Source organism: Hyaena hyaena, unplaced genomic scaffold (assembly GCF_003009895.1).
Source record: "Hyaena hyaena isolate Hyena2069 unplaced genomic scaffold, ASM300989v1 scaffold_17, whole genome shotgun sequence".
Lineage (NCBI taxonomy): Eukaryota > Metazoa > Chordata > Mammalia > Carnivora > Hyaenidae > Hyaena > Hyaena hyaena.
In genome coordinates, this window is record NW_024080648.1 from 6,851,361 (window position 1) to 6,874,047 (window position 22,687).

At 35.8% G+C, this 22,687-nt stretch overlaps 1 protein-coding gene across 4 annotated transcripts in view; it reads right to left on the reverse strand.

Moving 5' to 3' along the window:
* The window catches only part of PURG (purine rich element binding protein G), a 36,944-nt gene extending 14,651 nt beyond the window's left edge, over positions 1–22,293 (reverse strand). Inside the window, exons 1-3 of one of the 4 annotated variants that reach the window (XM_039221120.1) lie at positions 22,210–22,293; positions 21,036–21,905; positions 8,601–8,602 (exon numbers count right to left, since the gene is read on the reverse strand). In XM_039221120.1, coding sequence (XP_039077051.1) covers positions 8,601–8,602; positions 21,036–21,899 — 866 coding nt within the window. In that variant the 5' untranslated portion in view covers positions 21,900–21,905; positions 22,210–22,293. Of the gene's footprint in view, positions 1–8,600; positions 8,603–12,579; positions 12,775–20,763; positions 21,906–22,209 lie in introns of those variants that run through there. The other 3 variants (XM_039221112.1, XM_039221106.1, XM_039221103.1) reach the window with 3 other exon arrangements.
* Between the last annotated feature and the right edge of the window lie 394 nt (positions 22,294–22,687).

A 22,687-nucleotide genomic window follows, 5' to 3' on the forward strand; every position in this document is an offset into this window, starting at 1 on the left:
GCCTAGAATGCATTTCAAAAAACTATTTTTTTTATATATTTTTATTTATTTCTAAGAGAGAGAGAGAGACAGCGTGAGCAGGGGAGGGTCAGAGAGAGAGGGAGTCACAGACTGAAACAGGCTCCAGGCTCCGAGGTGGCAGTCAGCACAGAGCCCGACGCGTTGCTCGAACCCACGAACCGCGAGATCATGACCTAAGCGAAAGTCGGACGCTTAACCGACTAAGCCACCCAGGCGCCCCTCATAAAGCTATTTAAATTAGTGATAAAAGCATGTGCTTCTGTTGGTGGTAATGCAAATTGGTGCAGCCACTCTGGAAAATAGTATGGAGATTTCTCAGGACACTAAAAAGAGAACTACCCTATGATCCAGCAATTGCACTATTTACCCAAAGGATACAAAAATACTGATTTGAAGGGACACATGCACTTTGATGTTTACAGCAGCATTATCAACAATAGCCAAACTATGGAAAGAACCAAAATATCCATGGACTGATAAATGGATAAAGAAGATGTGGTGTATATATATATATATATATATAATGTAATATTACTCAGCCATCCACAAGAATAAAATCTTGCTGTTTTCAATGACACAGATGGGGCGTTAGAATGTATTATGCTAAGTGAAATAAGTCAATCAGAGAAAGACAAATACCATATAATTTCACTTACATGTGGAATTTAACAAACAAAACAGATAAACATATGGGAAGGGAGAAAAAGAGAAGAGAGGAAAACAAACCACAAGAGACTCTTAATGATAAAGAATAAACTCTGGGTTGACAGAAAGTAGGAGATGGGCTAGATGGGTGATGGGTACTAAGGAGGGCACTTGTGATGAGCATTGGGTGTCATATGTAAGTAGATGAATCACTGAATTCTACTCCTGAAACCAATATTGCACTGTATGTTAACTAAAATTTAAATTAAAAAACATACGTGCCTAATTCAGAGAACTAAAACAAGTAATTCTGAAATTTATATGGAACCCCAAAAGACTCTGAATAGCTAAAGCAATCTTGAGAAACAAGAACAAAACTGGAGGTATTATAATCCCAGATTTCAAGATATACTAGAAAGCTGTGGTAATCAAAACAGGATGTTACTGGCACAAAAACAGACATACAATCAGTGGAACAGAATAGGGAGCTCAGAAATAAACCTGTAATCAATGATCAATTAATCTATGACAAAGGAAACAGAACATACAATAAGGAAAAGACAGTCTCTTCAATAAATGGTGTTGGGAAAACTGGACAGATACATACAAAAGAATGAAACTGGACCACCTTTTTACATCATATACAAAATAAAATCAAAATGGATTACAGACTTAAATGTAAGACCTGAAGTCATAAAACTTCTATAAGAAAACATATGTGTAAGGTCTTTGACATTCATTTAAACAATATTTTTGTATATGTCTTCTTAGGCAAGGGCAACGAAAGCAAAGATAAATAATTTGAACTACATCAAACTAAAATACTTTTGTACAGTGAAGGAAACCACCAACAAAATGAAAAGGCCTACTACTGAATGTGAGAAGATATTTGCAAATTATATACCTGTTAAGGGGTTGACAACTAAAACATATAAAGAACTCATATAACTCAGTCACAACATCACGAAAGAAACAATCTGATTAAAAGATGGCAGAGGACCTGAACAGACATTTTTCCAAACAAGATATACAGATGACCAACACACGCATGAAAAGATGTTCAGCATCATTAATGATCAGAGAAATGCAAATCAAACCACCATGAGATCTCACTTCACACCTGTCAGAATGGCCATTATCCAAAAAACAAGAAATAACAAGTATTGGTGAGGGCATGGAGAAAGGGCAACTCTTGTGCACAGTTGGTGGGAATATAAATTGCTGTAACCCCTATGGAAAACTATGGAGGTTCCTTAAGAAATTTAAAATAGAAATACCACATGATCCAGCAATTCTACATCTGGATATGTATCTGAAGAAAACAAAAACATTTAAAAAGATATGTTCACTGCAGCATTATTTACAATAGCCAAGGTATGGAAGCAACTTAAGTGTTCATCAATAGAAAAATGGACAAAGAAGATATAATATGGAATATTACTCAGCCATAAAACAGAATAAAATATTGCCATTTGTGATAACATGGATGGACGTGGAGGGTATTATGGTAAGTGAAATATGTCACAGAAAGACAAATATCATATAATTTCACTTATATGTGGAATCTAAAAAACAAATGAACAAAACAAAACAGAGACACATAGATACAGAGAACAAACTGGTGGTTGCCAGAGGGTAAGGGGAAAGGTAGATGGGCAAAACAGGTGAAGGGAATTAGCTTCCAGTTATAAGTAACTTCCAGTTATAAAATAAATACATTTTGGGGATGTGATGTACAGCAGAGGGGATATAGTCAATAGTATTGTAATAACTTTCTTTGTGTCAGATTGTAACTAGGCCTAGTGTAGTGATCATTTTGTAATGTATTAAAATATTGAATTACTCTCTGTACATCTGAAACCAATGTAATATTGTATGTCAATTACAATAAAAACTATTTACATTATCTGTAAAAACGTGTTTAATTTTATCAAATTTTGATTTCATATTTACCATTTAAAATTTCCATGTTTCTTAAGAAGGCTACAGTGAGAAGTGGGCTCCTTATAAACCTTGGTATTTTATTAGATTGCTAAGTGACCTATATATCTGATATATATATATATCTATCCGGTTCTGTTTTCTTCATCTAGTAAGTGAGGTTAGAGATAATGAACAAAACTAATCGAAATCAGTAGTTTTATCAGGATGAAATGAGATACAGTATGTGAAGGAACTTTGAAAAATATGTGAAATTACATGCAAAGTATTATAACTAAAATTCCATATTCTTTATACATTTAATTTAATTAGAAATTCCAGTTATGGAAGAACTTTGAGGACAAATGAATCTTTTGTATCAGTAGCTAATTGAATTTATCCATTAGTGGCTCTTCTTTGCAATGTATCTATTGAAAATTATTACAGCTTCTGATTTACCAACACAGTAACAGTAGAATCAGGCTCATCTCACTTGGCTAAGACATTGGTGAGATTCATAGTTGAGAAAACTGATGGGTTTTTGTAAATCCAGGCATTTGGAGAGAAAAGGAGTTTGTGAAGCTATTGTATGTGCAAAGAGAGTAAAATAAAATTAAAGAGAGGTTGAATACCAAAGCCTTGAGCAGGGAGGGCAAATATAGGACACAATGTTCACTACTTCTCAACTGCCCATGCACACATGGAAACCACATCAGTCTTTTATGATGAACCTGCACAGGGCTTCATAATCATCTCCAACCTAAATTTTAGGAAATCATTACCACTTGAATACAGTAGTCACTTGAGATGAAACACAATCATTATTTTCATCCTAGGACATCAAAAGAGATTTGGAATGCAGAAGACAAAATTATTATTTAAAACAGTATTGTTGCTCTATAAATCTGCATCAATGAAATATATTTTGAGCATTACAACAGGATGCATAATTAAATCATATTTAAAGGATAAATTTCCATTTAACAATGGAAAATGATATTTGGCATTTTATAATAGCTTCAAATACACTTCTCATATATACCAACACACTGCCTGCCACATGGCAGATAATCAGATGAATGAAGTGAAGAGATGATTTAAGTAATCAGCACAGTGCTAGGTATGATGGGGAATAGAAAAGAGGAAGAAATAGTCTCTGGTCTCAAACTTAATTTTAAAAAGGGAGGATTGGGCAAATCAGATAGAGAAACAGTGCACTGAAATACTTCACTGAAGCAACCATATCTAAGTATGAAGGATACCAAGGAGGAATGGATGGTCAATAAATGTCAGATGGAACAAAGACAATGCAGAGAAAAATATGGAAAGGCCAAAGAAAGAAGTTGAAGGTAACTGTAATCAAAGTTTCAATGACTTCAGGGATGTAGAAATTGAAAAAGGTTCTTAGGGATCATCTGTTATGAGACAATCTCCACAAGTGAGGAGTAAACAAGCTGGGTCCCACAGAGGTTAAATGACTCCACCTGGGCCAGCTACCAGGCCGAGTCAGGGCTTCTAACACAGCGCCCTGGCCTCTATACCACACTGCTGCCCACCAGGAGGGAAAAGGTGAGAATTTAGGATTCTTAAAATTCCATGAATACTTGAAACAAGTCTGAGTAATACACAGTAAAATTGGGGAGGGAGGGTGTTATTAATTATAGCACAGATGTAGTGAGTAATTTGGCAATGAGATTCATTTCATAGTTTGTGACAAAAAATTTGAAACTTATCATTTAGAATTAAATTATTGAAAATCTAATATAGGAATCAAATTCTGTTTAATATTGATTTTTTTCATATAAACTATAAAAAATTCCTATCAAATAAAACATAGCTGTTATGTAGTGTTTCTGAAGACAGAAGCAAATCACTTTAACAGAAGGTACTGCTTGAATCCCAGGTTGGTATGTCATTAAATGTAATATTTGGGTCTTTTTAAAAAATAAGTCAAACAGTAAATGGTGATTAACGAACCAAATTGCACATAATAAGTTAATGATCCGAAGGATTCCTTAAATAGGAGTAGAGTTTAATAATGCTTGGAGAACAATAATGCAAAACTAGCATTATAAATCCAATGGGCATTCTTTATTCTAAGCAAATTTAATACTAATATTGATAAAGTATATAAATAGTTGTCAAAAAATGCTCAGAACTTGGGGAATTTTCAGGCTGAGGTTTTTACTATATTAGATACAGAGTCTTACTGACAAAATATTAGTGCCTAGCTTAGGTTAGAGACTTCAGAGGAGAGGTTAAGTTCTAGGTTGTTGGCAGTGTGTGCTTTGAGAATTGGATGGCATGAAATGAATATCTGTGATATTGAGGTGATAATGGTGAGCAACGAAGAAAGATCTTAAATAGGGACGAGGCACTGAAAGGAAAAAGAGTAATTGCTTACTATGTTACTGAACCAGATGCATTACAACTCTTTCACTAAGTATTTTCAACTCAAAAATTCTTCCTCATATTGAAAAAACATTTCTAATTTTACAGGGAGATCAAGGAAATCATGAGATTCAATTTTAAAGAATTTTCTTTGAAGCAAATATTATCAGTATGTTTCAGTAAGTCATTAAAGAAATATCTGGGTGTACCAAAATTACAAAATTATTTAAAATTGCTCTAAATAAATAGAATTTGTCTGAAAAAAACATATACACTAATATTATGAATTGTTAAATTCATAAAATGAAGAATGACGTGGTTATCATTATCCAAGAATCACTACCAACTGGTTTTTGTGTTAGTTCCAAGATAATTTAGGCCAAGAACAGGCACATTTTTTCTATGTCAAAATCCAGCATAATACTCATAATTATAGCATTTCTGTTTAGTTCGATGGGTATTGCTTGTAGGATTTAAAACTTTATTCATTTCTTTAGAAAATTTTAATCACAGAGGAAGAGGAATTTTTTAAAAATTGAAAAATAAGAGTTTTAAGAATGTTTCTTGGGTTTGGGTTTTTTTTTTCCTGCCGATGATTCCAAAACTAGCATTTTAAACACTCCATTTGCAGAAAATGCATTTTTATTTGTGCCTATTTCCTCCCAGATTATATTTCTAACGAAGCTGCTTAAAGGTAAAGTTTCATATTGTACTCAGCAAAGATTTTGAAAGCATTTAGTGAAAATTAACTCTGCCAAATTTCAGAAAAAAATTTCTAATCGACTTCATAAGTAATGAGAAAATCCTAGAATGTACATAGGAAAAATCTACAGAAATTCCATGATCTAATTGCCTTGATAATTCTAACCTCAAGACTTCAACAAACAAGCAAAAACATGCAAAAACATACAAAAACTATCCCTCCTGAATCTCCTAGGTCTCTTGAGGAATAAAGGTTACCTTTCCTTGTAACTCAGAGGAAAGTTTCCAGGACCAAATATATTTCATTTGCAACCACCCTAAAGATTCTAAGGATTGCTTAATTAATATAAGCACAACTGTTTTGCAACTGTAAACCTTTTTACATGTGAGAATCATAACAACACAGGATATAAGGATTATACTTGGAGAGCTAAGTAGCAATAATCAATAGCAATAAACCCACTATTGATGGGAGAAGGGTTAAGCAAGTATCTTGCTTATTTAAACAAAAGATTGAGAAGAAAGTAGTGGTTGCCAGGGGATGGGGCGGAGGAATAGACAGTTTTTCAATGGGCTTAGAGTTTCAGTTTTGCAAGATGAGAAAGTTCTGGACATTGGTGGTACAACAAGGTGAATGTACTTAACCCTAATGAGCTGCATATTAGAAATGGTTAAGATGGTAACTTTTATGTTATGTGCTTTTTAAACCACAATTAAAAAAAAATTCAACTAGACCAGAAGAGTGAGGTAGTCAGACTGAGTAAGGATATTTTTTTGCACTTCCAATAAATTGTAAGTTTATATTTAAAAAAGAAAATTGGGAAAAGGCATTTGAGCCTTAGAGGGTCAGCTTGCGAAAAGGTAAAAGACAAATCACCTATGGAGTTAACTCAGGCTAGAAAAGACAGAATATTTGGTTTTGACATCCGGGGAATATGCAACCAGTGGTTACATATCAAGTAGTTTGAAACTGAACATTGGAGGTGGGGGAGAAATTGGCATTCCCAGAGATCATTGCCCAGAAAGCTAGACAATATGATAGTATGACATTCTAGATTAAATACTTGGGTTTATGTATTTAGCCTTCTGTGTTTAAAGCGAGCCCTAGGTATTACTTGTTAATAGGATAACCAAAAAATCATTTTGGCTGATGGTATTAAAACCTAAATAATTCCAGCTAGGAAGCTGATATGGAAGAAAGAATATTATCTAAGGCCATGACAAAGAATGGCCCCCACACCATTCAGAAAGAGCAAGATAAAAAAGCCAGTTTCTGAAGCCCACTCTGGACCAACCACATCAGAATCCCTGGGGGTAGGGACCTGTACCCACATTTTTAATAGGCTATGCACATGAATGTTTGAGAATGATGGGACTAAATTTTAAAAGGAGAAACTTCTGTCATTATAATGGAGGTTAGAACTCATTAGAGGAAAGTACAGAGTTTAATGTTTAAGGATATTCTTGCTGACACCATCATGGCCATGATTCTTTGAGCTCCTGAGAGGTACATTGGAGAGTCTCTGCTGTTTTACAGAAGGGATTATTGGATTAAACAATCTCTTTGAAATATTAGAAGAGATATTCTTGAGTGAGTCAAATGGTAGTCTCTGCTGCAAGAACCAGCTGTCTGGCTAACCTTGAAATTTTTAGAGCTATAATGAGAACTTTTATAGCTCTAAAGCAGGGATGACAAATAGCAAATATTTGGCATGAATGCTGTTCTTCTCTCTTTCCCTAAAGATGCGGATTTCAGGGGGCGCCTGGGTGGCTTAGTCGGTTAAGCGTCCGACTTTCGCTTAGGTCATGATCTTGCGGTTCGTGGGTTCGAGCCCCGCGTCGGGCTCCGTGCTGACTGCCAGCTCAGAGCCTGGAGCCTGTTTCAGTCTGTGACTCCCTCTCTCTCTGACCCTCCCCTGCTCATGCTGTCTCTCTTTCTCTCTCTCCTAAAAATAAATAAATAAAAATATTTAAAAAAATTATAAAAAAAAAAGATGCGGATTTCAAATTCTCATCGTAGCACTTTAGGGCAGCCTATCAATTATAGTAACAAACAAGATGAAGCCAATTTGTCGGGACTTCTCTGGGGGCATGGAGCGGGTGGATGGGGGAGACTGGGCTGTCTTTAAAATTTTAGACACACACACACATGCACACACACACACATGTAATATTTGTGCAGAGTAAAATTTACTTAGCTAAATATTTAGAAATGTGTAATAGTTTACAGACTTTGGTATAATACGTTTTGACTCACTCAGATCTCTCTCTAAAAGATATTATGATTTGTCCACTGAAATTTGGAAATGTTATAGTGTCATAAGAAAGCACGAGACGCCTGGAAGAAGTGACAAGAAAAAATGGACCTTGCAAGTGAGAACCGAGTTTCATACTGGTTCATGCCAGATCCCTGAATTTAGATGTTATTGCCACAGTTACCCTTGTGGCCTATACAAAGCCTTGAAAGTCTCCAGGAGAGAATCACATATATTATTTCTAGCACTAACCAACTTACTTGGAATCTTGTTCTCTAATACAGAAAACTGGAGAGGAAATAGCAAATTACGTTGGGGTTTTTTTTCATCTTAAATTAGTAGTGCAAGAAAAAATCGGGAATTAAAATATTATTTATTGCTTCAATCTTTAAACAGAATTTAATCTAGACTTTTATGAAGAAAAACTTAATATGCAATAATTTGGCTATCCAATTTACTGTACTATCACTTATGTCTTCCTAAATAAACCTGTAGCAGGTACTTTTGAAATAGCAATATAAGTACTGAGTTCACTACTTCATATGTTTTTTTCTGGAAAAAAAAGACTAGAAGTAAAAATTTTTTTATGAAAATCATAAAAGCTAGACTTAATTTTGCAGGGCAAATCTCATGAAACCTTTCTTAACTAATTCATTTAATTAGTACAGCTCATGAAAATTTGAAAATGTCTCATGTTGTTTTGCAATAACAAGGGGTAGGAGGAAATAATTTTTTTCTTAACATGTTTTCAGAATAATACTAGAAAAATTGAAATCACACTTCTTTATCCAACATGATAAATTAACATAAGACCTGAATATAAAAGTTCCAAGTATTCCCAAGAAATTCTCTCAGAGTTGAAAAGAATCTTCAAGGTAATAACAATCCAATTTTTGCTTGTTTTATGAATTCCCTTTATGCATCCTGAATTAAGTGCATGTCTATTCTCTGCCTTAAATAATTTCAGCAACAGGGAAGGAACACTACTACTTAAAGTTGGCCTCATGGCTAACTGAAATTTCTTATAAATCTCTATGCTGTCTGAAGCTGACTCAAATGATAAGATGTAAATTTTTTAATCTAAAATATAAATCGTAGCTATAATACAAACAGGACACAGAATTTTAAAAAACCCATTATACAGCCTATAATAATCCTTTTGACTTGGTGACTATCTCTGTTATGTTCATCTTTTTCACAATTAGGGAATTCATTCATTGATCTGGAGTACTAGTCATTGAAGGGGTAGTAGTTGAAAAGAGAAGTTAATGAACTTGCAGAACTGCCAACTGTCTATATATGAATTTGGTATTTCTGATAAAGCGTGATCCACAAGAATGATAGCTATTAAGGTTATATCATAGATATTAATGATATAGACTTCTATAAAATACTGTTTTATTAATTTTGATCAATACATTAATTATAGAATGTCTACAGGTTAGCAAATATAATATAAATTATTTTTAAGTATGTTGGTTATGTTTTCAAATATCCTCAATGAGCATCCAGAAGTTTCTCTAAATTTAAATCAATGGGTCCCACTAAAAGTGCCTAAAATACATTACAGTATATATCTATAGTTCCTCTATCATACACGTATAGATTAGACATAGGAAAATGAAAATATATGCTTAAAAGAAATTAGTATATTTCTTATCATTTTATATCTTAAGAGATAATTAGCATTTTAAGTGTTAGCCTTTTTTTCTGTTTACTCAGCTTATTTTAGTAAGTATGAACCATTTGAGCTACATGACATTTGTCACAAAATGTAAAATTGAGGGAATAATCTAAGGTCCCTTCAAGTCCTAATATTCAATATTCCCTAAAACTTGTATTAATAACTGTTGAGTATAGAAATTAATATTTACTTTCCATTACTAAGGCTTATATACCAGTTATTTGATAAATTTAAAATGTGTTTCGTCTCCATCAATTTGAATGCTAAGCTTTTTATATAAGAATTCATAATTGTTAATTCCTATCAGAGTTATCTCAAGATAGCTGTCAAAAAATAAGAAACGTTATTAAATGTCATGAAAGGATAAAAAGGGGAAAAAAAGATTTTTACCTGAAGTCTAGTCAGTTGACAAAAAATATCATTCTAGATTTGTAAATTTCTAAGGCAGAATGAATAGCACTTAGTCTTCTTTCTACCAAGTTGCGACAGTTGGTTTGACCACATTTCTCCTTCCCTGTTTTTTGCAGCTAAGGTAAGATCACATCAACCTGCAGCCATGGTTCTTAAACTGTGGTCCTCATGGCGGCAGCAGCAGCTCACCTGGGAATGTGTCAGAAATGCAAATGTTTGGTCCTCTCCTCACTGCCCCAGGCCTACAGAACAGAACCCAGGAAGCAGGGCCAGCAATCTGTGTTTTAACAGGCCCTCTGGGTGATTCTCAATCATACCAAAATTCGAAAACCACTGGCCTGCAGTAACAAAGAAAAGTGTGTGTCTGTAAAGAGGGCGGTCAGTTCTGCTTATTCTGCTGGAGATAGGAAAAGAAGAGGAGATTTGGTAACGAAATATGAAAATCAGTGGAGTGATCTAGGAAGAGTAAGATGGTAAAACGAGTTGAAAGAAACAATAAACTTTCCACTGATATTGACAAGACTTATTTCCAAATCAGTTCAACATGACCAGTTGATTTTGGATCATGAAGATGAAATTGCAGCTCCACAATAAATAGTAATTTATCTTCTCTCTGCATTTAAGGGTTAAATTGGGATGATCCATCTATATTCTTATCATCTGATCTTTCAAAATCATTGACATTTATTTAAAATGGTTGAGATTAGAGGTTCAATACATAAACTAAAGATAAAATAAGTTGTATTTAATAGCACTGAGCTTTAACAAACTAGATGAACACTTAGATAAGAAGTGTTTCTTGGTGGTACTAGCCCCATATATAGGAATTAGTTTGGGATAAAATAATTACTAGTAAGGAATGAGGCAGATTTACCAGTGGTGTTTGGGGGGTAGATTGTGCTAGATTAGTCAGGGGGTTAAATTCTGGAGTAAGTCTTAAAGATAGTCTGGCCTAACTGAATGAACACAATCTTCAGCTTGGTGTCAATTTGGGTTCAAATATATTAGTTCTGAAATACTGAACCAGTTTCGAAAATCTCTGGAAAACCATATTAAAATGGTGCTGATAAAAACATGGTGACAACAGGGTTGCTGTAAGTAGCAGAATAGTTACAGGGGGTTCAGCGATGTCTAATATATGGTAGGTATTCAATAAGTAATTGTTGTTAATATTAGTAAGATTGACTCTTCTGTTACCACCTTCTCTTTAAAAACGGTCATGGTGCAATTTTCTTAGAGGCTACATTTGATTCTGAAATCACTTGTCAATCATGCTAGTCAAAGTATTTCCTTTAGATACAGTGTACACAGAAAAGTTGGAGTGACTGACCTTTCAGTCTGTATCTTCCCAAGTGAGATGCTTCTATTCATACTAAATTCCTATACCGAAATACGGTAATGGTGTTGATATTAGTTAAGTAGCAGTCCTTTCTGAATCTATAGATCTAGTTCAATGGGCAATTATTTTTTGGCTTTCTTTATTGTGTTTCAATTGGCATCTAAAGAAATAGGATGGAGTGGAGAGCCATGGTGGTATTGGGAGAAATTAGCATTCTTACCCACATCCAATAAGGTACAGCATATGAGTGGGGGGTAAAAGAATGGAAATTTTAGAATTCTATTTTTACATGTGATTATAGCATGGTTTAACCTTTCTGGAGAACAGCAATAGATAAAATTCCATAATAAATTCAACTGAACTTTCAAATCATTTTGTCCTATTGAAATTCTAGACTGTCAATCATTGGTATAAACCACATTGCTAGTCTGAAAGATCTAGAAAAAATATAGCAGTTTCTGAAGCAAATTAGCAAATGATAAGCATTTTTTTTTATATTTAGGTGTCTTGTACATATCCTTATCCTTCTTCCTAAATTATCTTTAAAAATGTTCTTGAATGCTTGTTTATTTTTGAGAGCAAGAGAGAGGGCACAAGCAGGGGAGGGGCAGAGAGAGAGAGGGAGACACAGAATCTGGAACAGGCTCCAGACTCTGAGCTGTCAGCATAGAGCCCAATGTGGGGCTTGAACTTGGGAACAGCAAGACTGTGACCTGAGCCAAAGTCGGACACTTAACTGACTGAGCCATCCAGGTGCCCCCTAAATTATTATCCTAATGGTTCTGTTGTTTTATTTTATGGGTAGTTCTGGCACTTATGTGTTCTTTTGGTAAAGTTGCTCAAAACGTTTGAAATGGGAAGCTAGGGACGATTTCTACAAAAGGGCAAATACCTGCCAACTAAACTGTTCTATATCCCACTTCGGTTTCAAACAGCATTGAAGAAGAAAAAAGAAAGAACCTAAAATGTATCTGCTATTTTGAGAAGAGGGAGGAGAAAAAATTTTTCTAACAACAGGCAATTCACTCTCAACAGAATTTGTTGCGAACTGACCAAGAAGACTGCTATGGCAAACCACCACTGGGCTTAAAGGCTGCTTTATTACATGGACTGTTTCTGCAATGGAATTTTATGTGCACAATTTTTGAAGTCGGTAAAATACACATGTGTATACACACTTCAAAATACACTTTGGTAACTCTTAAGCACGGTCTCTCATAAACAAATGGGCACCAAAAGGAGAGGTCTAGGGAGACGGTGTCGCTCTTTTCCATTTGATTTATTGACTGTGGTGGTGGCACTCTATACACTGGAGGATTTGGGTGCCTAACTGAAGCATCTGGGACAAAAACCCTTGTGTGTTCTTCTCTTCCCCTTCAATCATCAACCTTGGTGGTTTCTCAAGGCTAAAAACAAAACAAACAAACTCATTATGATGTTTTATCTTTGCACACTCTAGTAGTTACGGGTCCTCTAAAGTAGAACCATATCGTTCACAGTTCAGTGCCCTTCCTGATTTCCTTTGTTAAACATCATTATTTGTAACATAGTATGTTCAGTAAACCAAGGAAATAGAGGTCAAAGGTAGTACTTGTTCCTCAGGGTTCCCTGAAATGATAGCAGCGGTGTATTATTTAGCAGTAATTTAAGGTTATTTCAGGTAAGACGGCATTTCAGGGTGTGATGTTAATTTTTAAAATTCTTTTGCCATGCAGAATATAAGAAATGATTACAGAATGTGGAGAAACAAGTGATGCTTCTAAAGAATAAGATCTCATATAGATAATAAAAGTATTACTATAAAAAATTAAAGCATAGGATAGTTGTATAGTCATTGTAAAACAGTTTGATTTTAAGAATGACTAGGAACAAAATTTCATTTTGTGTGGCGGAAGAGATACATACATGTGATAAAACTGGCACTTCTTCATGGTCTTTTGGGTATCATCACAGATTGCTACATTATTTTGTTGCTTTTAATATAAAGAGAGATTGTCTCACATTTTCCAATTCTGGTATTCTGTTTTTTCTTCACACTCCATTGATACTGAATAATAGAAGTTTAGAGTAGGAGGAAACTTTAGCTTCTGGCATGATCTTGCTCATTTTTCATAAAAGCTCTCCTACTGAAGTTAAATGGTTTACCAAGAGTCAGGCCTTGCACTGGAAGAATTAGGTCTTATTATTCTTTCTCAAATGATCTTTTAAAGGTTAAATAAATAGGGGTTTGGTTTTAAGAAGTCTTATGTCTTCCATTTTGTTATAGGCAAACAAAATAGTAAACCACTACCTTTCTCTTCTCTTTTACTTGTGTATTTGCTACCTCTAGGCAACGGCCTCATCAAATCCACAACAAATAAATAAAACCTTGAAGAGTATGTATTATACTACTCTAAAATAAGACACTAAAGATTTCTGAATATAGGTATCTCACAAGAAAATTCTGTCTTTAATCAGATCAAATAAACAGATTTATACCATCATTTTGATCAAGACAAAAGCCCACAAAACACTTTTTTTCCCTAATCTTACACTTGGGAGCAGGTCTAATTTTTAACTAGTGTGAACATTTTTCTTAAGGATTACTTTCCCTTTTATTTACCCCTATGATTTCCTGGAAACTAATGGACACTTTGAATAGAATAACACATAAACTAAATACATCAGGGGGAGAATTAGAGGGAAGCCAACGCCTATTCAGTCTTAGAAATAAGTCAATGACAGAAAAGAAGAAACTGTGTATTTCATTAATAAGTATTTTCTTTATATTCACATCACAAATTCACTCCACTGTAGCAGCACTAATTTCATTATGAATAAGTTTTTATTTACTGGTAAATGTCCCTGGTCCCAGTAAGACATTTCTCACAAAGAATATCTGAAAGAAGGTAAAGTTTGGAAAATATAATTTACCCGAAAGCACCAACATGGGAAACTCCTTGATTAAGGATGGGAAATTACTATGTTTTCAAGCAAAACTTGTTCCTTCAGGAGAATTTACCTTCTTTTTGACCCCTTTCTTTAAATAAGAAGCAATACATATAACCATTTTAAGCTTGAACAAGTAAGTACCTGGAGATTTTTACCAATGTTATAGACTCTGCAAAGGATGACGAGTTATTCATCATTAAAATAAACTTTTTTATGCTTTAAAAATATATATTTAAGAGGGTCCTGTCTTCTAACAACGCTCTCATTTTACAAACAGGAAATTATGCCATCGATTATGGAGATATTTTTCTAAAGTTTAAGCCAGTGCTTGAATTTTTTAAACCTGTTAATATTTTCATAAAATTTATAGATATCAATCCATTAAAAAAATTCCTCCTCAACCCTCATATTCTTTAAGGTATTTCTAATCGTCCTGGCTCTTTTCCTCTGGTTGATTTTATTTATAACTAGATAATATCCTTCGAGGTTCCAGCATGAGACTTTCAATGTTTCAAATAATTTTTTCATGGTGTTTATTAGAAAGATGACTTTTAAAATACTGTTTGATATGAATGAAAAGAGAATTATGATTTTGGGGGGGAGGGGTATGAAAAACTTAATGCATTATGCTAACTTTATTTCTAAACAATTTACTGTTTAATACTCTTCCAGCAGAGAATGGAGATGGTTTAGTTGTATTTGTAACCTCACAGCCCCAAAGTTTTTACTTTTTCCCCAAATCATCATAGTACCCCTTCTGGTCCCAAAGACATATCACAGACTCTGAGCTCTCCAGTGGGAAATCCATGCCTTAAACAATCAGGACTAGTGTTACCCCTTTGTGTGTAGTACTGGATTTGACTAGGTTGCTAAATGAATTATTCATTAATAACCTCATCATAATAAAGATGAAAGCTCATGTTAACAAATCAAAAGATTTCAACAGTCATAGCACAACCTTTCACTATAGTTCCATTACTCATTTGCTCTCATAATGGCAAGGTCTTTGGATAACAATAAGATACTAACAGAATTAGTAAAACTTAGTGATAAATTGTTAAAGCTTTAAATATGGGTGTTTTCATTGGAGACTACAGTTAACCTAAAATAACACTTGCTAAATAGTTTAATATCCTGCCAGTCCTGAACTGTATTACTTTAGGAAAAAGACCAATACTCTTTTGAGGGAAGTAAGAGAGGACAGGAAGGGCGAGGTGGTTAGGGATAGGGAAGGGAAATTAAATATTTATACATTTTAAATTAATATATACACATATTTGCACTTTAAGTTAAATATTAATGGGATTCATTCAAAATTTCCTTGAGGTTCCCTTGGTGTAATAATAGAATTCAAATTAAGCGTTATATTAACTAGTACAAGTATGGTATCTAAGTAAAAGGGAAAAAATTCATTTAAAATGACAGATCTAAAAGTGATACTACTAGGACATATACACAGGACAGTGTATATATTTTCATTTGTATATTTATAAAGAATATATGTATAGACATATGCTTGTATATTCAGAGTAACTCTAGAAGGATACACAAGAAATTGGTAACACTGGTTGTTACTTTTCATGGTCTATCTAACTGTAGCATTTAAATTCTATACCATATATATGTTTTTCCTATTCAAAAATATTGATTAAAAACTCACTACTAAAATAAATTCAATTTTAAGAAACATGTCAAATCAAGAAAAAAAACTACTTTTTTACATTATAGAAGAAAATATACTAATACATATATTGTTTTTCCAAGATCCACCTACATAAGTTTTGGTATCTTTACTTTGTGACAGTGAGTGTGACTCAACTTTCACATGAACTTAAATTGGGAAAAACACATTTTCCCTATACCTCTTTACTACAGCACTGTGGACTATGGACTGTCTCAACAGCATACTAACATCCTTATTCTCTTCCTCTGATGGGTTAGCCACTAGCCACCAGTCAGCTGTGAAATTCAAGAAATCTTTAAGGAAACTTCAGAAGGACTATAAGAATCTTACTTGGCAGTGATAAATATTATACCTGTGTTATTCTGTTGGCATAGAATCAATTTTAACTTCTCTTTGTGGTTTACTTTAGATTTTATCCTGCCAAAGATGTTTGGTGTTTTAGTAAACACAGACTTCAAACTATGTGGTGACTAAGCAAAGCCCTTACATAAAGCTTGGAATAGGATTTTATAAATAGTTCCAATGAAAGACATTTTGAAATAAGCAGGGGAAAAAAATCTCACGCTTATAAAAATTATTTTCAGAACACCACTTAAAAATTCAAACTAAGTCCTAATCACTTAGATATTAAAATAAACAAAATCTAAAGAAGTGATAGTACATACACCAGCTTTCAATGGTAGCTGCTTAGTAAAAATGAATGTCTAAGGGTGTATTCCAATTTCATCCTCTTCAAATTGTGCAGCTCAGATAAATGTTTATTTTACTGAAAATATTTGCAAAATTACAATATAAATACATGAATATATTAAGATAGGATGACTATATATAATGTATTCTTATCCATATATATAAAATGAATGCAGTAAATATAGCATATTCTCGATGAATTGTTAGTACACAGTGTTTCTTAGTAGAGTACATACAACCTATTATTAAGCAACAATTATCTAGTTTTCAAATGTACATCTCAGGAAGTTTTTAGGATGAAAAGATACACTAAACCTCCCAATACCCTTTTTGGTTGGTGAAAGTTAGTTCTGCAAATTTTGAAATAATACTGTATTTATTTTAGCAATGGTTCTGAAGCTCTTTGTATTTTCTTAATTTGAAACTTTCTTTAGTCTGGGTGTTTTCTCTTCATGACACTGTATCAGCCAACCATACCTTTAAATCTTATACAGTATCATGTACCGTCTTTTCATTAGTTGTTTTAACACACATCAACAATGAAACGGAATTACTAATATTTTTTTTTTCTGCACAAATTCCCAAAATTAACTTTCAGGGTATTATGGGGAGTCTCAACTAGATGTAGTCTCCACAGTAGTACTAATCTGGGCTAGAAATAGTTTTTTTTTTTTTTTTTCATTGATTTTAGTTCTTTCGAATACAAATATGAACACTACTTTAAAAGTGTTTGTTAAATGAATTGGGAGTTGTTTCAAAAGCATCTTCTACCCTTCTCCGTTACACTGATTTAGTGGAAACTTGTTATTCTAGCAGTTCCGACACACACATCTGCATGCAAAAGATCACCCTACAGAGTCTAACTACATAGTTATTGAAACACACCCCACCTGTCAAGTGGCATAAATGTACATCTTCTATATACAAAAGGTAAAGTGCATTATTAAATTAGTGAACTGACAGATTGTCTGCCTGGACCATATAGCTTTCAAATAGACAAATGTGAAATTCTTCCATTAGAACCCATTATTTCAAGAGGTTCCAACTTGCTTTTCCACCCTGTCGCTTACTTTTTGGCCATGCTCTTTAGTGCAAATAAGCTTGTGTTTGACTCAAGTTTAAGGGACATGGCAGTTTGGGGCTTTAACAAGGAAAATTATAAAATGTGGCAGAACTTTTAATACTTTATAATACATTGCATCTTTTGCATATAAGCAACAGAGAAGTGTTGCTTTCAATTGCTAGGAGCACACTGCCAACTATTATGAGGAACCCGTTTCCAAATTTCATACTATTAGCTTATATTATTACAGTTTTGAGTCTATACCACATTATGGTTGGGTTATTATGTGCAAACATCATCAGTGTTTTAGAATTATACAGTGAACTAGGAATTTTGGTTACTAACTTGAATGTTCATTTTTGACTTCTAGCATCCAGTTGCCTTAAGAGTTTAATGTCGTCAAGGCAGGGATCCTATTATTTTGAAGAATACCATGTACACTTGCAGCTCCATTTATGTTACAAATGACAATAAATAAAATGTATATTGCACAGATAAAAATAGTAGCTTATTTTATAAGATACATGGCAATACATGTCCTAATACCAGAGTTTTGAACTGGATCTTATTTGAGTATGGCTAATGAATAATTGGGGATTTTAAGTATCAAAAAATCATAACATCATTTCATTTTTCAATGAATACATATAAAAAAGTGAAACAAAAGGACTGGCAGAAGGCTTAGTGATTCTAAAGTATATTTGATTGCCGGTATATACGCGTCTACCAATCTATAGCTTTGAGATGGTAATGACTTTGAAGTATACATACAATGTAGAAGATTTGGCTACTTAACTAATTCTTTAAACAATTAGTGCAAAATTAATATTTATATACAATGAATTAAAGATACTTAAGTCTGACATGTATTGTGTGTATGTATATATACACACACACACGTATGTATGTATATAGACATACACTCTCAAATCTTATCAGACTGAAAACCAAGACAGAAATCATTTAGACTTAATGGATATAAATATTTTAGGAGGGAAGGTTTTTAAGAGAGAGTATACAGTCATAGCAATAGTGACAGGAACACTCGAATACTGGAACATTCAAAGCTCCAGTTTGCCAAAATCTGACAGGTTGATAATTATTAATAGGCACTATGATGGGCAGCAATAACAATCAGTAGTACAGTAATTCAAGTGCACATCACTCCTTCATATATCAAAAACTACTTTTTATCAAGTCTACAATAGTTATTTTACAGTTAGGACTGTTTAAAGATCCTTGCTACTTTTAGAGTCTCAACACCCACCATGTGCTATTAACTCTAGTATTTCCAACTATCTTCCAACCTTCAGTTGTTCCATAGTAATCCAGATGGTCCACAATTATAATGAACTAATGAGATTTCTTCATACTACTTGAAGAAATGTGAAATACAATCTGAAAACCAATACCAGCATATATGTCTGGGTTACTGATTGTTTATTTTTAAACAAGATAAGCCAGTAATACTATTTTCTTAACTCATAACGTTTCTTAGTGACCTTACTTAAATGTATTTGGGGACAAACTTCTGAAGGAAAAAAAATTATTAAAATAATTTTGAATTGGTTATGATATATAAAAGGAGAGCTACATTCTGATCTCAGTCCATGCAGCCAGCTCTCATCAATGAGAGCTATATTTGGGGGTTGAAATCAGTGTCTGGCTCTTAAACATGATTATATGGACTTATCGTGTGGGAGGTGAATAAAGCCAAGATAAAAGACAGTAATTTCAATCAGAATAAAATGCAGCTCAACAGATAAAATTCTAGTCAGTTAATACAGGGTGGGTTGGTACACATATACAATATATCCACTTGTTTAAAAATTGCTTAGGTGTTGAAAAATTGCTGTGGCACTTCCTGGAAAGTAATTTTTAATACAGGTAACTGGGTGAGTCTTGTGTAAAGTAAACCTTTTTAAGTATCATAAAGAGCACCTTGGAAAATGCTTGAATTTTCCTTTCAAATATGTTTGTAACCAATCTAAAATATTTTTCCAGGCTGAAAATTTATATTCTAAATGCTTTTTAGAAAAAGAGTTGTTTGGTCTGTTTTTTTCTTCTGGAATTAAAATACCTGTAAAAGCCAGGTCTATATTGGAAGTGTTGACACGGTTTTAAGGGTAGCAATTGCAAAAGTGCTACTAAGATGTATTATTACAGATGTATTTTTGTATCAGTGAACTGGTGCACCAACCCCTCTGAAATAGTGCTAAAGAAGAAGCATAAAATAGAACACCTTGAGTCCACGATATATTTTGGGGAAAAAAACCCCCTCTCACAACCTTCAAATTAGCATGAAAGGCTAAAACACCAAGATTTCCATAGCAAAGCCATAGGATGAAGCCTCCCACTCAACAGTGACATAAAAATAATTCCTAAAACTTCAGAAAGTCAATAAAAATATATGGTATAGTAAGTAGAGGTAAAGATAGGATTATAACTAGGTTAGAATAACCAATTAAAACTCTCCCACGGCTTTGATATGGCAGCTATAAACTGCAGGGTTACCACAAAATTTGAAATTATAGAATACTGTAGTAGTTGTAAGATTTGACTCCTTCATGGTATGGTTTAATATTGTTATCCAATGAACAACGGATATATTTCTACATGTACTTTTATAAATAAATATATTTGGACTATACTTGAGGTCAATTTCTGTTTCTGTGGTAACTGCCCTACAGGTAAGCTTAGCAGCTTTTAATGATGTAGGGATGGAATTCTTTTTTGGGGAACTTGTTAAATAGAAATTTACACTTCCATATTAAGTATATGTATCTTTTTTCAGGATTACGTCATAGTGCAATGTAAATCTTAGTTATGGTATTTAGAAGGTCAGAATGTCACATTTTGTGCTGATTTGCATACTTCAATGGTCTGGAGCAGTTGAAGCAGCTAAACTACTTAGCTCTGGGAAGGTCGGAATTCCCATAAGAATTATATAATGTTGTACGTATAACATGAGAATCAGACTCCTTGAAGTATAAACTACCAGAGGTATTACTAATAACAAAGGGCCAAAAAAGAGGAAAAACTTCTTCAAATGATTATGGATCAGTACTTTTAGCCAATTTTATGATTTAAAATTTTGCCTGATGGAGTTCAATTTCACTCTAGTCGAGGCATTCTTGTTCTTCACCACTGGCCCTTCTGCCATCCATTCTCTTTTCTTTATGGCTGTTGCAAATTTTCCTCATCTCTTCTTCATACTTGATAAAATTCTCCCCAAACCTTGTCCAAGCTTTGAATGGAACAGTAATAGTATTACGGTAAGGTGGCCTCACCTCACTTACCTTCAGGAAAATTCCATATTTATTAGAGCCCACATCAAAGTAGAACCTTTTATTGTCCACTCTGAAAGAAGTCCCCTCTGGGAGTTCAAGTGGGTCATCATCTCCACCTCTTCGTTCTTCTATGTCCCCTTCGCCATAGTCTTCAATTAGCTGAACCAAGGCATCACGGAACTCGATCATTCCTTGTGCTGGGAGCACAATAGTCTGTTCTTGGCCCAAACTGTGACCAAAATAACCTATCATGCCAGTCCCCCGCATCATGGTTTGTCTAATTCTTAAGAAGCGACCCCGCTGATTCTCCTTTAGGTCTAGATAATATTTCCTATTGTCCCTCTCTATGTAGTCTGTTTTGAGGACACTATGAGGGTGGTCTTCGGACCCTACAGAGACTGGTGGGGAGGGTGCCAAGTGTTTCTGTCTCCTCCTGGACGCTTGCTCTTTGCCGTGGCCATGCTCTTGTCGGTGGCCTTTCAGGCCCAGGTGGGCGTAATGCTCGATGAAGTCCCCTAGACAGTCCTTCAGCTCCGCGGCCACAGACAGGGACAGGGTCAGTTTACTCTTTCTGATATTGTCCTGCCGGCCTCTCCCTATCCAGACTTCAGCTATCTTTAGGAACCGGCCCCGGGAGCTTTGCTTCACGTCTAGGTAAAACCTCTTTTTCTGGATGTCCACTCGTTTGGAGGCCAGCTCCTGGATTTCGGCTGCACCCCCAGCCTGATTAGGGGTGGCTGAGGCCGCGTAGTGGGGGTAGTGGGAGTGCTGGGCCTGGGGATAGAGTCTACTCTTGCTTAGGCCAGAGCCCCCTACATTCTTGCCGCCGCGGCCGCGGCCGCCGCCGCCTCCCCTTCGCCTGGCTCTTTCCATCTTCAGCTGCAAGTGACAAACAGACACACGGGGTGGGGTGGGGGAGGGGTGTTGAGAACAATCGCAGACGCCCCTCGGCCTGCGCTGCCCCCGCCTCCGCCCGGGACCCCCACACCGGGCCGCGGTGCGAGGCGCCCGCCGCCGCAGCGCCCGGCTCCCGCCTCTGCCCGACCGTCGGCGGCGACAGGCGGCGTCTCCCGGGTCCACACCGCGCACACAGCATCCCTCCGCCGCCCCGGCCTCCCGCTCGCCGCCGGGCCGCCGGCCGCAGGCTCTGCAGCCCCGGGGTCCCCAGCCAGTAAACACTCACATCGACACTGCCATCACCGCCGCTACCGATGCCCTTCACGACCGCCGCCGCCGCCAGCTCTCGGCCCCTCTGCTGCAGCCGCCGCAGCCGCTGCCCCCCGCCAACTCCCCCGCCGCCGCCGCTCGCACTGTCCCCCGCCGGAGCAGCCGGGCAGGGGCATCGCCTGCGGCGCCCGCCGCCGCCGCCCCTCCTGCGGCCGCTGCGGGGGCCGCCGCCTCTCCTCGGGCACCGGCCCGATACCCGTCGGGAGGGGAGGGGGGGTGGCAGCGGGGGGGCGGGCCGTGGACCCCGCCTCCTCCAGCACAGCCCGCTGAAGGGAAGAGAAGGTCTCGCGCTCTTCCTCGGGGCGCGCCCTGACCGAAGCCCGGCGCGCGGGGATGGACCGTGAGTGCGAGGTGACTGGACAGGTGTAAAGATGGTAATGAGGACGGGGGTGGCAAGACTGTTGTGACTTCTCCAGGTTCCTCCGGGATGCGGG